This window comes from Pristiophorus japonicus, chromosome 9 (genome assembly GCF_044704955.1).
Source record: "Pristiophorus japonicus isolate sPriJap1 chromosome 9, sPriJap1.hap1, whole genome shotgun sequence".
Classification (NCBI taxonomy): Eukaryota; Metazoa; Chordata; class Chondrichthyes; family Pristiophoridae; genus Pristiophorus; species Pristiophorus japonicus.
This window is the reverse complement of record NC_091985.1, coordinates 67,306,564-67,323,556: the sequence shown is the minus strand read 5'-3', so window position 1 is coordinate 67,323,556 and position 16,993 is coordinate 67,306,564. Positions and strand designations below refer to the sequence as shown.

General features: G+C 40.6%; 1 protein-coding gene across 2 annotated transcripts in view; it reads right to left on the bottom strand.

Moving 5' to 3' along the window:
- Positions 1-16,993, bottom strand: part of eprs1 (glutamyl-prolyl-tRNA synthetase 1) — an 83,997-nt gene that overhangs the window by 23,071 nt on the left and 43,933 nt on the right. Inside the window, exons 13-25 of one of the 2 annotated variants that reach the window (XM_070889437.1) lie at positions 16,388-16,498; positions 13,293-13,429; positions 12,972-13,179; positions 11,972-12,084; positions 11,361-11,472; positions 10,734-11,102; positions 7,422-7,640; positions 6,677-6,907; positions 5,844-6,103; positions 3,393-3,444; positions 2,245-2,454; positions 1,701-1,773; positions 509-588 (exon numbers count right to left, since the gene is read on the bottom strand). In XM_070889437.1, coding sequence (XP_070745538.1) covers positions 509-588; positions 1,701-1,773; positions 2,245-2,454; positions 3,393-3,444; positions 5,844-6,103; positions 6,677-6,907; positions 7,422-7,640; positions 10,734-11,102; positions 11,361-11,472; positions 11,972-12,084; positions 12,972-13,179; positions 13,293-13,429; positions 16,388-16,498 — 2,175 coding nt within the window. Of the gene's footprint in view, positions 1-508; positions 589-1,700; positions 1,774-2,244; positions 2,455-3,392; positions 3,445-5,843; positions 6,104-6,676; positions 6,908-7,421; positions 7,641-10,733; positions 11,103-11,357; positions 11,473-11,971; positions 12,085-12,971; positions 13,180-13,292; positions 13,430-16,387; positions 16,499-16,993 lie in introns of both variants that reach the window. The other variant, XM_070889436.1, reaches the window with a different exon arrangement.

Genomic DNA, 16,993 nt, shown 5'->3' with positions numbered 1-16,993 from the left:
ACTATACCTTCCTCTGCTCCAGAGAGTCGAGAAGTCAAATAAAAATAATGCTGGTAGCTGAGAAAACCTTAAAAGAACTTCATCAAAGATTATAGGCCTTTGTATAGTGCAGGAGCAGGGGGGGGGGGTCACATCGGGGTCGTCATGATAGTTAAAAACAAAAACAGAACCAAGCAAGATTGAATAAATTCCTACAATGTAAGAGGGATGCTTGAATGGTGAAAAACACACAGATTTATCCTATTCCATGTGTCATTTCCATACCATCCCAGTCAAGGGGAAAGTAGCCCATTCCCAGGATCCCACCAACGGTGGATATAAATTAGTTACTGAAAGGTACACAAAGAGCCCAGGATAATTTTGCTGTCCACTCCCTATAATCCTTCCTTATTTATGCACTTTACAAAGTTTCCACTGGTCACACTAGGGGTTTCGTGCATTCATACTTGAAATGAAACACGAAACATTACACATATTTATGCAGGTAAACATGGCTTTCAATACCTACCACCACGTTGCACCATTGATTGAGTTTGATTGGTAAATCACGATGTGACTGCACCCATTTGGCATAGGCTGGGTACATGGCTGACAAAATGAACACAAACAAGAGAATTAGTTATTTTTGTTAAGACTGGAAGATCCTCTTTATAAACGGTTTTTCTGTAACATCTCCTAGTTCTGATGAAAGGTCATTGACCTGAAATGTTAACCCATCTTTCCTCTCTCCAAAGATGCTGCCTGACCTGATGAGTGTTTCCAGCATTTTCTGTTTTTATTTCACGAAAATGATGCCAGGGATGAGAGATTTATGATTAGAGGAACTTGGGCTCTTTTCATTAAAGCAAAGACAATTACGGGACCTTATAGATGTTAACAAAATTATGAGGGGTTTCAATAAGGTAAATCAGAAAAAACTATTTTCACTGATTGGTGAGCCTGTAATTACAGGTCATATATTTAAGATCATCACCAAAACAAAAGGAAGAGATTAGGAGAATGTTTTTAAGCAGGTGGCTGTAAGGATATGGAATGTCCTACCAGAATATCCTAGTGGAAGCAGATTCTATGATAACTTTTAAAAGAGTAGATAAATATTTCAAAAAGAAACATTTTAAAAGGGAATGCTTGTTCAAATGGATAGCTCATTCTCGAGCCAGCAAAGGGGCAATGAGCTGAATGGTCTCTTGCTGTAAAGTTCTGTGACTGTACTGTAGGTCAAGAGACTGTGCGTTCAAGTCACACCCCAGATTTTAAGCACAAACTAGGCTGACACTCCAGTGCATCACTAAGGGATAACTGCATTGTAGGAGCTACTGTACTTCATGTAAAGTCTGAAAAGTGCTCCAGTCTGTCTGTTCAAGTGGATGTTAGAGATCCCGTAGCACTATGTGAAGATGGACAGAGAAGATCATGGAGTTTGCCGTGTCCGGTTTAATATTCCACCGTCAACTAGCAATACCAAAAGCAGATCAACAGGTCATTTATCTCATTGGCAGTTTGTGGAATCTTGCGTTGTACAAACTGGCTTCTGCATTTATCTATATAATGGTTACACAATTAATTGGATATGAAGCACAGATTTCTGGAGGACATGCTAAGATACTCTTTAATTCAAGTTCCTCATCTTCATAACTACAAGATGCACTCAGTAGCAAATCAATAAACAGTCAGAAATTTCCGATTACATTCTTTCCTACCTGTTTCACTTGTTGGTCGAACAGCAATTGGTTCTGCTAACTCGGTTTTTCCTGATCTTGTTACCCAAGCAACCTTATTTTGAAAAAGTAAAATTATTAATTCCTCCATGGAACAAAACAGTTTACGTGAAGAAAGTTTATATCATAAATTAATATTGCTCAGTCATATGCATCACTGGACTTAATTTCAATATCACTCACATTAGAATGCAGTATTCCATACAAAATTTTAAATGAAACAATCATATTTTGGATCAAATACAACAAAACATAACTTTATATCACTCATACATAGGCAAGCCACAGAGTCAAGTCGTGTTTGATGGCCGAATTTTCAATACACGCTTTGTTTTCTCAATCAACTTTCGACCTAGAGACCCAGTGTAAAATTAAGCGTTGTTGCATGCAAACATAAAAGTCACAATCCAGATTTCTAAAATCAGAACTATGCCAAACCTTTACAAAATACATTACACAATCATACGTCTTTAAATGGAGCACTGAAAGTGATTTGATTTTGAAGGAAATATATTTATGTTCTTACCTCAGGTGCAAAGTCTGCTATATGTGACTTCTCCTTCTCCAGGGCTGCCTGAGACACAAACATGGGGAAGTAACAGTTCTCCACACCAAGTTTCTTAATCTCACAGTCAAAGAACTCTTTGATAGCTTCCCAGATAGTATAAGACCATGGTCGGAGAACATAGCAGCCACTGACATCATAATATTCAATCAATTCTGATTTCGTAATGACCTAGGTACAGCAAAAAAGACAAATTGCATGACTGTTACGAATTCAAAAAACTGCACTTGTCAGAGTAATTGCTTGAAGTTGGTTCAAAAGGATTGCTCAATTCAAAAGCAAGAGACAGCAGTAATTTGGCATCTCAATGGCATTATCTTTATATTTTTCTAGTATATGCAACCTAGTTTATATCCATTTACTTTATTACGATATTATCTTTCACTCTTCCTTTTACTATACAGTTTAACTTTCCATTCCCTGATCAAAGCTTTCCTCACCGACTGCTTTCTAGGTATACCAGTAATTAATGTCTACTGATGTGGTAGACAATATCTTGGTACCATCAGCTAATAATCTGCTGCAAACCTACAGGGCTAACTTTCAACTTCGCTACCTGGGTGGTAACCCGGCAGAGTGGATTTCCCACCATTGAAGTCCATGAAATGAAAATTAGGGGCTCGGAAAATTAGCGGCAGGCAATCTGCAGCAACTTTGGCCTGGCCACAGGACAATTTTCTAACAGCCTGGGCATGCAGCTTCACCCAACTGGTAGAGGTTTTTAGGGTCAGTCAGTTCTTAGGCTAGTCTGAATTTACAACCACCACTGAAAGGAATGGAGCTGTTCTGGACACATGCAATTCCTCCCAGTCAGTGATGCTGCCAGAAGAGGAGAAAAGATACACAAAGGTTACTAAAATCGTAAATTTATTATATGAGGTTCTATTCTTGTCAGTTTTCTCTCAGACAGCAAGATTCAGGGGCTACTTTGAAAAGAAAAGTATTCAATCTGGAACTTTCTTCCCATTAAAAAATGTAAATGTTTTAACTACTGGGTTTACTTTCCAGAAAGTGCCATCAATTTATAGCTAAATTGAAACAAACATGTATTTCTCCAACAATTCAAATACAAATGACCCAAAAAGACTTTCGAAAAAACACACACTTACTTGTGAATACCACTCTGCTAGATTCTCTTCTTTTTTAGCCTCTAGGCCCAATCTACAAACAAGATCACATCATTTAGAATCAACAAACAAGAACATACATTAATAAGTGAACCAACCCCATATTTCATGTTTTACATATCTGGTTTCATATACTAGAAGTGTAACTTAAAGTAGTGAACATTTTATTGATCACATAGTGCTTTCACCATCATGTCTCCATTTGGACTACATAGGCTAAATGTCAGACGAGTCTTCAAACTCTTGTCAAATCTATACCTTTAAGGTATCCGTGTATATTATTATCTTACTGCAGTTGTACTAGGCTTATATTCACTGGAATTTAGAAGAATGAGGGGGGGGATCTCATAGAAACATATCAAATTCTGACAGGATTGGACAGGTTAGATGCATGAGGAATGTTCCCAATGTTGAAGTCCAGAACTAGGGGTCACTGTCTAAGGATAAGGGGTAAGCCATTTAGGACCGAGAAGAGGAGAAACCTCTTCACCCAGAGAGGGGGGAACCTGTGGATTTCTCTACCACAGAAAGTTGTTGAGGCCAGTTCGTTCGATATATTCAAAAGGGAGTTAGATTTGGCTCTTACAGCTAAAGGGATCAAGGGGTATGGAGAGAAAGCAGGAATGGGGTACTGAAGTTGCATGATCAGCCATGATCATATTGAATGGTGGTGCAGGCTCGAAGGGCCGACTGGCCTACTCCTGCACCTATTTTCTATGTTTCTATTAAAAATGCTGCCCAAACTCCCAGACCTTGAGACCAAGGGAAATGCCACAGGTAATTTACTAGTATATTAATATAAATGTACATATCTAATCAATGTATGAGATATTTTTTGAGATTACGGGAACCTCAGGGACACAGTGGGTTTGTACAGTACTGGTGCAACCTCCCAAATCCGGAGTTCCAGAAACCAGACATCGTGCAGATCGGAGGAGGGGTCGTCCGAAATCTGGAAATATGTTCCGTAAACCGGACATTTAAAAAAAAAAATAGGCAGCAAAGTAACTCTCCGCTGCCTCCAGTGTTCCTTCCCAAGTAGGGTCAGCGCGCTATGTCCTGGGGCTGATTGCTCCTCTTCTCCCCGCTGCCTCCGGCGTTCCCTCCTTAGTCGGGTCAACGCGCCGTCGGAAAATACAGATACACGAAAGTCGAGATTCGGGACTTCGAATTTCTGTTCAGAAATCTAGAAATACCAGAACCTCAGCCCAAGCGTTTCCGGATTCGGGACATCAGAAATATGTTCTGGAATCTGGAAATACCCAAATCCGGAACGGTCTCGGTCCCAAGGTTTCCGGATTTGGGAGGTTGCACCTTTTAGCTCTAGAACCAAAACCTCATTCCAGCCAGTCACATGACAGAAAAGTGCCTTCTCGTCTGTCTATACAGATTGCGTGAAATTATTTTGAGCAGCAGCATTTCAATTCATAGAATCATACAGCACAGGAGGCCATGCAACCCATCATGCCTGTTTCTGCTCTTTTAAAGAACTATCCAATTAGTCTCACTCCACCTGCTCTTTCCCCATAGCCCTGCAAATTCTTAGTGTTTGCAAATCTACAACATAAATCTAAAAGCTCAGTTATGAAGACTATGAAAATGCTCAGTTTGGGAAGTAAAAAATAAAACTGACACTGGTGCAGCAGAAGGTGCTCAGGCTGAGGGTTAGGTGCATTGTTGAGGCAGAATAGAGGGAACTTTACTCAGCACCTGCCATGTGCTATACCCAATCATTTCTGCTAACAATTGGGAACAAATGTAGTAAACTTTCCATTATTTAGCACAGATGTCCCTCGCTTTCATGAGAGCAAAACATGTTTTTTTTTCTTTTAAAAGAATTAGATTAAAGAAACTAAACATTTAAGTTATTTCAAATTTCAAAATTGCCACAATTATCATGCGTTCATATTTCTCCCCGTCACTGGCCAAGAAATGTATGGCCGTTTAAAAATGTATATAAATGTCCGCGCATAAATATAATACATGCACCAATTATTTAGGGCTTTAACAGAACAGTATTTGCAAAGGAAAAGAAAAAAAAATGGAATCCAAAACTCAATCACAATATAGGACAAATTTCACAAGGCTCTGCCCCCAATCTCAGATCTCTCACAGATCGATATCAATCACTCCCAGGCGGATGGGTGTGACTGCCTGATCGGCGAGGTTTTCAGATTGACAGCTGGACGGGAGCAAGAATTAGACAACTGAGTCTACACTGCCTTGCCTTATTTCCAACTCAGGCTCTTGTCTAGCAAGGTTCCGCTCTTAGCGCAACCTTGCTGAATTTCTCTAAATAGTTACTAAATAGCGTGGCCATGCTCACCAGCTTTTAAATAGACGGAATCACACATGCGGGAAAATTAGAATGGGGCGCGCTGCTAGTTAAAGGGACCGCGCACCAATCAAAAAATTAGAGGGAACATTGCTCACCGGGTTTGTTTCTTCGGCCCCTGACCTTCTCCTGCACCTCCGTTGCTTGATCCCATCTCTTGTTCTTTCGCTGCATCTTTCTTGTGCCCTTCAGATTTTTCAGACTTATTCTGTTTCTCAGATTTGTTCTGCTTCTCTTTTTTGTTTTTGTTTTTGTTTTTGTCATCACTGCCTGCAGCCGGTTTATACTCCATCCCTGTTAGAGCTTTATACTGGCACTTCAAATCAAGGAGCAAGGCGATAGCAGCATCTATTATCCCCTGGAGAAATTAATAGGAGAGTGGAGGTTACGAGAAGGAAAACAAAACCAAATTTGGAACGTGTAACAAGGAAGTTAACTAATTTCCTGCATGAAAGTATAGTACACACTAATTTCTAGGCATCCAAAACTGGAATATCTAATCTTACACAAATGTTTGCTCGGGCTGGGGAAGAGACACTTTTTACCATAGTTAGGTGCAAAGTAAGGCTCCCTCTAATCTGCTCAAGCAGTGTGCCTTTCTGACTGAGACTGGTAAACTGAGTCCAGCTCGCTAGGAAAAGGTTGCCGAAACATTTGGATAAAGCACGATTTCAGGCTTTTAATGGAATTTAGCACCCTGAATTTCAGTGCAATTGTACAAATGTTTTCATTTTATTTATGAATCTTACTACCTTCATAACCTCCTGAGTTGAACAATGTTCACTCCAGTTTGAAAGGGGGAGGGTGGGGATCTTGCTCTTGAAGGGTGCTCTTGACCTGAAATAGACCGTCTGCTAATTTCTTTCTCCCCGTGTGAATTAAGCAACAAACCTTGTGAGTCTAACATTTTAAAAGAATCCTGTCCTGTTACCTTAGAACCTTTCTCTGCTTTAAGTTTGCGTACAACTTCTCCTTGTTCTGCCACCTTGCTGTGTAGTGCTTTCTCATCAAGTACTGGGGCTTCTGTAGAGGCGATGATGGCTGCAGTTGCTGGCACTGCTGCAGCACCAGGTGGTTTCCCTGGTTTGTACTCTTCACCAGTCTTCTGCTTATACTCCACTTTTATGGCTAGAAGTGCTTTTACAGCTTCATCTATCTCATGCTGCAACAGGAAGGAAGACGATTAAAAATAAACAGGAATAGAAAGTAAGAAAATTAAACAGAAACAGAAACAGAAAGCAAGACAATTAAATAGAAACAGAAATAGAAAGTTGGACAAACAAAAGCAGATATAGAAAGCAATGCAAAGATATACTGGTGCTGGAACTGCATGAACACTCATGTCTTTTGTATTTCATTACCATTACAAGGATTCTTGAATTAGAATAAAGTTCTTAGAAAAGAAAAAAACATTTACATTTATAAATTACACATGAAGAGGCCTCCTTAAACTTACATGAATCACAAAAGGTGACAGGAAAAGTAAAAAAACAGCTTTATCAATGATCTTTTCTCAGTCATAAGGTCAGGGATGTTCACTGACCATGCTAGGGTTCTGTTCCATTCACAACTCCTCTGATATTGAAGCAGCACATATCAGCCTATGACAGAACCTGGATAAATTACACATGAAGAGGCCTCTTTAAACGTATGAATCACTACAACATTACACATACCTTGGGGGCTTTTTCGGTTTTAAGTTTTCGGACTAACTCTCCTTGTTCAGCAACCTTGTCATACAAAGCTTTGTTGTCCAAACTACTTGAAGTTAATGGAACAGAGGCAGCATTTGAAGCTGATGATGGCACATTACCAGGCTTATAGTCCTGGCCAGTCTTTTGCTTGTACTCTGCTTTCAATGCTTGAAGCAACTTTACTGCTTCATCTACTTTTTCCTATAGATGAAGACATCAATATTTTCAAACACACATATAGACTAAACAATCTAATCTCATCAGTGTGAATAAATAAAAACTCTTTGTTTAGCACAATTAATCCAAAATGGCCTCATTTGTCATACAGGCTCCAGATAACATTGAGCACTGAAGCAACAGCGCACAACCATTAAATAAGATGTAGTTTTGAACTCCCACTCCACTAAGCCCCTAATCTTATTGACAATGTGGATCTAGATATGTAGTGCAACCAGAAATCTTTGTATTAGGGAAAGAAAGAAAAATCCTAAGAGCGTCTCCACACGTGCACCTCTGGCAGTTCCCTGGCTCCAGGAAGGATGTGCTCTTCGACAGTATGGGAAGGGGGGTGGAAACAGAAGGGGAAAAGGTGCATGCCATCACCAGATCATACCTTGCATATCATACAAAACAATTAGCTAACATTTGGAAAACATGAATGAAAAAGGGATCGGAGATTCCCATTCTGAGGTTGCTTTTGTGAAATCATTATAGAAACATAGAAACATAGAAAATAGGTGCAGGAGTAGGCCATTCGGCCCTTCGAGCCTGCACCGCCATTCGATGAGTTCATGGCTGAACGTGTAACTTCAGTACCCCATTCCTGCTTTCTCCCCATACCCCTTGATCCCCCGAGTAGTAAGGACTTCATCTAACTCCTTTTTGAATATATTTAGTGAATTGGCTCATTGAAGTCTGTCTTCATTTATAAAGCCAAGGATCCCAAATTGCAGGCTTCCCATGTAGATATCCTCATCATCAATTGCTTCAGCCTTGCCAGTGGCCACAGCGATGCCCCTTCCCATGTTGGCCAGCATAGTCTTCTCCCTGGGTATTAAAATACGCAGACACACTTGTTTTCCCCCCCTCCAGTTAAATCCTTCTGCCTCCTATTACACGCTAGTTTCTCCTGCAAGAGGGAAGTGGGTCAGTAAGTGTGGTCATAGCTGCCCGAGCTGGGAGATGTGGGTGTAAGGCTTGCATGCAACAGTGCTAAGCGTGTGAGGGTGAGGTAAAACATTAATGGTAGAGTTATGTCCTGATTGCTAGAGATTTTGGTGAATGGGTGATGGGGAGGGAAGCAGTGATTTGAGCAATGGTGAGGCTCGTGGCGCAGTTGGTAGGATATCACATTTGAAGATAAAGACTCATTGACCTTGACAACTCCTGTGAGATCATTAAACGTCTTCCTGCAACACTCCTGGCATTGATCTCCGCTGCCATGTTTTCCCACTGCCTGCAGAGCATGTGCCTGGAGGGCCTCCTGCCCCCCTGCAGATACAGGACATCTGCCTTGGCTTGTTGTACAACAGTACAGAGATACCAGGGTGTTGAACAATTCCAAAATGCATTATACAAGAATGTTTCACCAGTGAGACAAATTGGAGGATATGTGCAGAATAAGTTAGTGGAATTGCGGTTCAAATTAGCATATTACTACACTACCATATAAAGGCGTCAAGTCTCGGCCTGAGTTGCTCCTATTTTTTTGGAGCAACTAATTTAGAATGGAGTATCTTAGAAATTGCAATTCTCGGCATTTAGTTTGCTCCAGTTCTAGTGAGTTAGAACAGTTTCATTTTAGAACAGATTTTTTTTCCAAAAGGGGGCGTGTCCAGCCACTTACACCTGCTTTGCAAGTTTAGGCAGCGAAAACTTACTCCAAACTAACTTAGAATGGAGTAAGTGTAGATTTTTGTACGCTCAGAAAAACCTTGCCTACACTTAGAAATCAGGCGTAAGGAAGAGAGATGGAAGTGGGGGGGTGGGAGGGAGGGAAGTTTACAAACATGAAACACATCACTTTTACAAATAAAGAGCCATCATCAATAATTAATGATAAATAAATCAATCAAAAAAATTAAAAATTAAAAAAATTAAAAATTAAGTTTCTACTCACCGACTGCAGCATCGGGAGCCCTCCAACAGCGTGCTGGGACGGGGCCCCCCCAGTGTGTGTCTCCGTGTTTCTGACAGCAAGGGATGGGGGGAGGGGGTGGTGAGGAGAGGGGAGGGAGGGAGATGGGGAGAGGCAAAGGAGAGGAGAGGGGGGAAGAGAGAGAGAGAGAGAGAGAGAGAGAGAGGGGGAGGAAGAGGAGGGCAGGGGAAAGAGGAGAGGGGGGGGGGGGGGTGGGAAGGCTGAATGGACCCGGCCGACAAGAGGAAGCCGGGTCGAAGACGTCGGGTGGGGTGGGCGGGCCCCGCCGAAAACTTGGGGGGGGGGGGGGGGGAGGGAAAGAGAGCAGACCGGACCGGATCTGAAGGGTGGGGGGAAGAGAGTCAGGGGTATGGAAGAGAGCCAGACCGGGAGGGAGGTGGGAGAGAGTCGGATCAGGAGCGGGAGCTGAACAGGGGTGGGAGAGGAGCCGGAGCAGGAGGGAGCTCCAGTCCGATCTTTGCCGCCCCAGTGAGCCCATTCTGCCAGGGCTAGGGGCAGCATGCTTCGGGTCCCTCCCACACAGCCTCGGGCGCCTGGAGCTACTGCACATGCGTGCACACTGTAGCGCACATGTGCAGAGGTCCCGGCACTGTTTTCAGCGTCGGGACCTGGCTCCGCCCCCACAGCTTGTGCTGCGCCGCGCCGAGGGCCTGGATCGACCAGATGGAGGGGAGAATACCGAGGTAAGTTTTAGGGTTGGTTTTGAGCACGGAAATCAGGCGTGGCTCGCGGAGCTGCGCCATTCTAGGCGCGGACCAAAACTTGACTCCATAGTATGTATATAGTATTGCCATGTCACAACACATGCCAAATAAAACACCCTGGTGAATCCATATTTGCATTCACTGAAAGTTATTACACCATCATGGCACTGGATTGCCACAAAAAGTTTTAACAATTCAATAATGTTTCACCATAGGCACAAATTTAAGGACAAGTGGAGAGTTGGTTTTATCTGCTAACTCTACATATACCCTTAACTGCCACACTGGGGGAACCTGATAAATTAAAACGACAATTCACTCAATCCTACATCTCCTATGTCAGTGAAAGGGGAATTTTACACAAAAAAGTAGCAGAAGGGAGAGAGACATAAGTAGTATTATTTCAAAATTAGAAAGTACAAAAAAAAATACCTTGGGGGCTTTATCGGCTTTGTGCTTTCGAACTACCTCTCCTTGTTGAAACACCTCGTCATACAGAATTTTGCTATTCGTCAAGTCTGTGGTCTCGGGTGCAGAGACAGGGCTCGCAGTAGATGCTGGTGGCTTTCCAGGCTTGTATTCAATACCACTCTTCTGCTTATATTCTGCCTTCATGGTTAACAGTCCTTTTACTGCTGCATCAACCTCCTCTTTGGATGCTTTCTTAGTCTTCAGTTCGCGTACAACCTCACCTTGTTGAGTTATTTTGTTGTAAAGTGCAATAAGGTCCATAGTGTCACACGTTGAGGCAGAGGAAACAGCATGAGGTGATACAGTCGTAGCTACGGAGTCAGTTTTATTCTTAAAAAATAAAAATGTCTTTTACAAAACAAGTCAAACGATGACCTTGAATTTAGTTAGGTTGTTACATTTTGTTAAGCTATGCATTGTAAATAATCACATGTTAAAAGGAAGCAGGAAACTTCGAATTTCAATATGTGCTAATTTGTTTACACAGAAAGAGAGGTCATTTTCCCCCATAGAAATAGTAGCTGTGATTAGAAATAAACTTAACTGTCTACAGATGCTCAGTCACATTTGAAAAGCCACTCTTACCACCTTAACTGAATCAAGTTTACTCTTTTCCTTGGAACCAGAGGTTGGCATTTCCTTGGTATGACCATCAGGGATGTAGATCAGAACGCAAGGAGATTCTTTGCAACTGTATGGACTAAATCAAGACCGGTAAATCAACAAAATTCTAACATTAGGTCATGTTTTAGCTTTTCTTCAAGTAAAAAGCTGCGATATATAGCTATTTTAAATATGGAAATCATATAATGTAACATTTTATATTTGAGTTGCTCCAGAGTTCAGAAATCAATGTAGCACTTCATACAAATGTCTAAACATTTGCCAATATCAATACAGCAGATTGCTATTTCAATGAATGATCTGCCATATTCGAAAGATCTTTATCATTTTGCGTGAAAACTAATGGTAGATAGAAAGCTTAAAGAGAGTACATGCAACCAGTAGCACAACTAATCCCCAACAGTTGATACAAGTTTGATTTTATCATTATTGGGCAACATTTGATGCAAGCTTCTTACTGAAAGATTGTTAAACCAGAATTAACAATAATTATAGTTGAAACGTTTAGTCACTGGCAGTTTTCCTTCAGTCAGATATTCTTCCTCTACAAAAGATAGATTATCAGAATTGCTCACCTAACTGGTTCATATGACTGGTCACAGATAAAAAATCCTCTTCTTTGTAGTTGGATGATGTCTCCTTTTTTCAGATCTTTTAGACAGGGATCACCCAGCATTAGTTGTTCTTGCTGAAAAAGCAAGCATTTTATCCCCAATTAAATCATTCAAACCATACCCAATGTTAAACTATAATGTAAAGCTCCAAGATTTGAAGCTACTCAAATAACAAGATCACTCTGTGAACAAAAGGCTGCATCATTTATTCTTGGTGCAATTTTCACTTGAGTAGGTAATTGATCGTATTTGTGCACAAAACATTTGCACATTACTCAAGTTCAAAATTAAGCTGCCCACCATTATGGATTCTTGGTGGAGTAATCCCATTATTGTAGAGGAAAGTTACTTCTGCAAGAACTTCGTACAACGGGGGCAGTTATTTGAAACTGCAGAACACTGTTTGAACCTTGTATATCCAGATATAAAATGAAGTACAATTCAAAATTAAAGAAACTGAGTAAACAGAAATACCATTAATAAACTGTCTACCACGGAGAATTTGAAATAGGAATTGCCAGCTTCAACTGTATTAATGCTCAATAAGTTTCATCTGCTGCAATTCCAACAGTTTCATCATGACTGTTCAGCCACACTGAAAGTGCAGGGGCTAAAGGGGAAGAGAATTAGGGAATATATGCTCGTTTTTTGTGTTATGTACTAATGCAGCGACTAAACAATTTTAAATGACCGGTTAGACATCTTGTCAATGAGATCCTATAATTTTCAGAAGAGTTTGTAAAGTCAGTAAATAATTTTACTTGCCCAATTTTAAGCACAGTTTAAAAAAAAAAGAGTATGAACTCTAAACGGAAGCTCCTATTAAAAAAAAGAGTTGAATATTGTTACAATTGCTCTGTAATTCCTAGCATCTGACTAAGTTTAATAAATAATTTTTACTGATATTTGTCTAGCAACTTTAAGTTAACTATAACTAGGTGTTCACTACAAATAAGAATACCTTGCTGTTTCGATTAACATGTTCCTTGAAATCTTCTTCCTTGCCGATGACAGGTTTGCTGATTAGATGTTCATAGTAGACACATACTGCGGGAACCAATGGAGCTTGTGGAGTCTCAGTTAACCATGTAATCTTTGTTGTCTTCTTATAATCCTTGTTATCTAGATTTAATTTTGCCTCAAGTGTTGCAATCTTTCCTCTGGAATCTCTACAAGTAAAAATTAATGTTATTAAATCTTATACCTTTTGGTGTCTTACAAAGACTAGAAAGACAGTTCCGACTGAATAAGGCAGGAAATGTCATGCTTATAGTTTTCTCACCTATTAATTTTAGTGATGTTAATGTTACCCCAATTGATGAAAGTAACCATTTCTCCCTCCGTGAAAGTTTCTGCATCCGCTCCCTCAATTAACACTTTAGGTCCGTACCACACAGGCTTCATTCCTACATCCAGATTCTGACACAAAAAAGGTGTTGATGAGTAGGAAAGGAAAGAAACAGCAACACTCAGACCAACAATCAACAAAGGAGAGTTGCTACATTATGTCTGCATTTATAGCTTTGTAATTTGTATACATCTATGAAACCCAGTTTAACCTTGTATGCTCCTATTCGTACATGCAATGTAGGTGTGACAGATCAAACCTGTCAACACAAACTGATTTAAAACTATGTATCTCCTGTCGTAGGTTTCAGTACAGGTAAAATGAAATAGTAGAGCAAATAGATGCATGTTCCAAGATTAATTGTAAGCCTTGGATTTGCTCAACATATCCCGAGGCTACAGAGGATAGCAGTATTTATGTATGGCACACTTGTTTCACACCTATGTGGCTGGATTTTAAAATGACCTAATAGAGACGCCAGTCTTCAAATCTAGCCAGACTATTGGGATGATAGTATCTCTGGCCTTCAGGTTTATGGGTTCTAATCCTTGACTTGTCTGCAGCCTTTGACATGGTTGACCACTCTATCCTTCTCCAACGCATCTCCACCGTTGTCCAGCTGGGTGGAACTGCACTTGCCTGGTTCCATTCTTATCTATCTAATCGTAGCCAGAGAATCATCTGCAACAGCTTCTCTTCCCGCCCCCGCATCCTTACCTCTGGTGTCCTCCAAGGATCTATCCTTGACCCCCTCCTATTTCTCATCTACATGTTGCCTCTTGGCAACATCATGTGAAAACACAGCATTAGTTTTCACATTTACGTTGCTAACATGCAGCTCGACCTCAATCCCACTTCTCTCGACCCCTCCAGTCTCAATTGTCGGACTGCTTGTCCGACGTCCAGTTCTGGATGAGCAGAAATTTTCTCCAATTGAATATTGGGAAGACCGAAGCAATTGTTTTTGGTCCCCACCACAAACTTCGTTCCCTATCCACTGATTCCATCCATCTGCCCAACTTCTGCCTGAGGCTGAACCACATTGTTCGCAACCTTGGTGTCATAATTGACCCGGAAATGAACTTTTGACCACATATCCGCAGCATAACTAACACTGCCTATTGCCACCTCCGTAACATTGCCTGTCTTCTGCTGCTAAAGCCCTCATCCATGCCTTTGTTACCTCTAGACTTGACTATTCCAACACACTCGTGGCTGGCCTCCCATATTCTACCCTATGTAAACTAGAAGTGATCCAAAACTTCGCTGCCCGAGTACTAACTTGCACCATGTCCCGCTCACCCATCACCCCAAAGCCTGCTTCCGATTAAGCAACGCCTAGATTTCAAAATTCCCATCCTTATTTTTAAATACCTCCCTATCTCTAATCTCCTCCAGCCCCATAACACCATCCCCCCATGCACCCCCCACCCCCCTCCAGAGATGTCTGCACTCCTCTAATTCTGCTCTCTTGATCATCCCTGATAATATCGCTCAACCTTCTGTTGCCTAGGCCCCAAGCTCAGACTCCCTGTCTAAACCTCTCTACCTCTTTGTCCTCCTTCAAGACGCTCCTTAAAACCTACCACTTCGACCAAGCTTTTGGTCACCTGCGCTAATTTCTATTTAGGCGGCTCGATGTCAAATTTCTTATCTCATAATACTCCTGTGAAGCGCCTTGGGACATTTCACTACATTAAAAGGTGCTATATAAATACAAGTTGTTGTTCTATTTAAAATGAACATAAAATAAGTCTCAATGCAGCTCCTGCTAACTTTGACCCACAACAAATACCCACACCTAATTTGGTATTAATCGACCATCTCATTTAGAGGCCATAGGATGGCTAGTATAGGAAATGGAAAAAGATGACACGGGGCGCCCAAAAATCAAGTGTTCCATTCCTTAGCATAGACATCCCTCACCTTAGTGAATAAGAAACTCCTAGCAAAAAAGTTTTTTTTATAAATTAATTGTCTTCAGCCATGAGTACATAACAAACCAATGACAGTGAGCCCACTGGAAGAACGGTATAAATGCACCACTGATCTGTCTAGAAAGGATGGAATATTTTTACATGAATCGCTGATGCGTGAGCAACAAATAACTACTACTTTATAAAATCAGTATTCCTTAAAAGATGTTATAACAAATTTTCTTGGTTCTCAATAGCACTGAAAACATTTAATGGTTATATTTATGACATATTAAGGCCATTTAAAACACAAAATAGGATACACCTTCATTCATAAAGGTACAGGCAACTCTCGATTATCCGGGTCCCTCGGGGATTGGGCGATGCCGGGTAAACGATTTCTCCGTTAGAGCGATTGACATTATAAAGTTAAAACCCGACGCCTTCCCGGGCCGAGAGGACTCCGAACTCACCGGCCCGATGCTTTCCTGGGTCGAAAGGAATCCGAACTCACCGGCCCGATGCCTTCCCGTGCCGAAATTTTAAATCCCGTTACAATGGTTTCATATTGGATCAGTGTGCGGATAATCGAGAGTTGCCTGTATACAGTTAATCTCAAGAACATATATTTACCAACATAGCTCACGATGACATCAGCTACCTAGAATACTGGCTGAAGATTGTATGGGGAAGCTTTTTGTTCTATAACTATGGTCCATAACAAATGTTTGAACAATTTGAAAAAAACATACCAACTAAGAATGGGAGCTTAAACTCATTTTTGAAGTGCCAGCTATTTCTAATTTCACCTCTAAAGATTCAGACCACTCCTTTTTCAACATGACTCGCTGGCTTCCAATCCCACAGTTAAAATTGAGATTTCATATCCTTAATCCATCTGACTGAGAAATATGAAAAAAAATGTCCTATTTCAAAGCCTCCTTAACACTATGTATTAAAATACAATAAATTAATCCATCAGATTAAGAACTGGGGAGGGGCAAAAAAAATTAAACAAACCTTTTTACTCAGTTTGGTTCTCAACAGGTTCAAGTTTAAAAAAGTGCACTGTAAATAGCATTTGTTCCAACCTCCATTTTCAAACTTTATTACCTTGGGGTGCTTGGCCACATCTTTCTTCTCTTCCTTGGCCCCTGGCACGCTTACAGGCACCACTTCATCCTGCAATAATGCTGTATACCGAGGTGCCACTGGATCAATAACCTGAAGTAAATAGGAATGGTCATTTTATCTGTATAGTATAAAGTGATGCTCCATTTTCACCTGCATGCAATTTCCAAAAGGGGGCATATGCAATTGTTTAGCTTGTTGCATTCAACCAACAATTATGGTACAGTTAATAGTAAATATTTAAAAACTGGGAGATATTTCCAGAAAAGAGATCTGCTTATGCACTTAAAATTGTACTATTTTCTAGAAAGCTACATGCAGCGTTTATATGGATTGTAACAGTCTAATTCAATGATAATTATAAGCAAAGACCAATTAAACTTTTATGCATCTTAATTATTTGCAGTTAACTGCAACAACAAACAATCCTTAATGTGAGCAAAAAAGGTTTAAAAATTAACATAAAAAAGCCATTCCTTTTGAATTGATGACAGGAAAGAACAAATGTTACAAAGGTAGAAAAAGTGTTGCACTGAAGTACAAGCATATGGGAAAGTTAGCGAGAAGTCAAATTCAAATGGTTTAGAT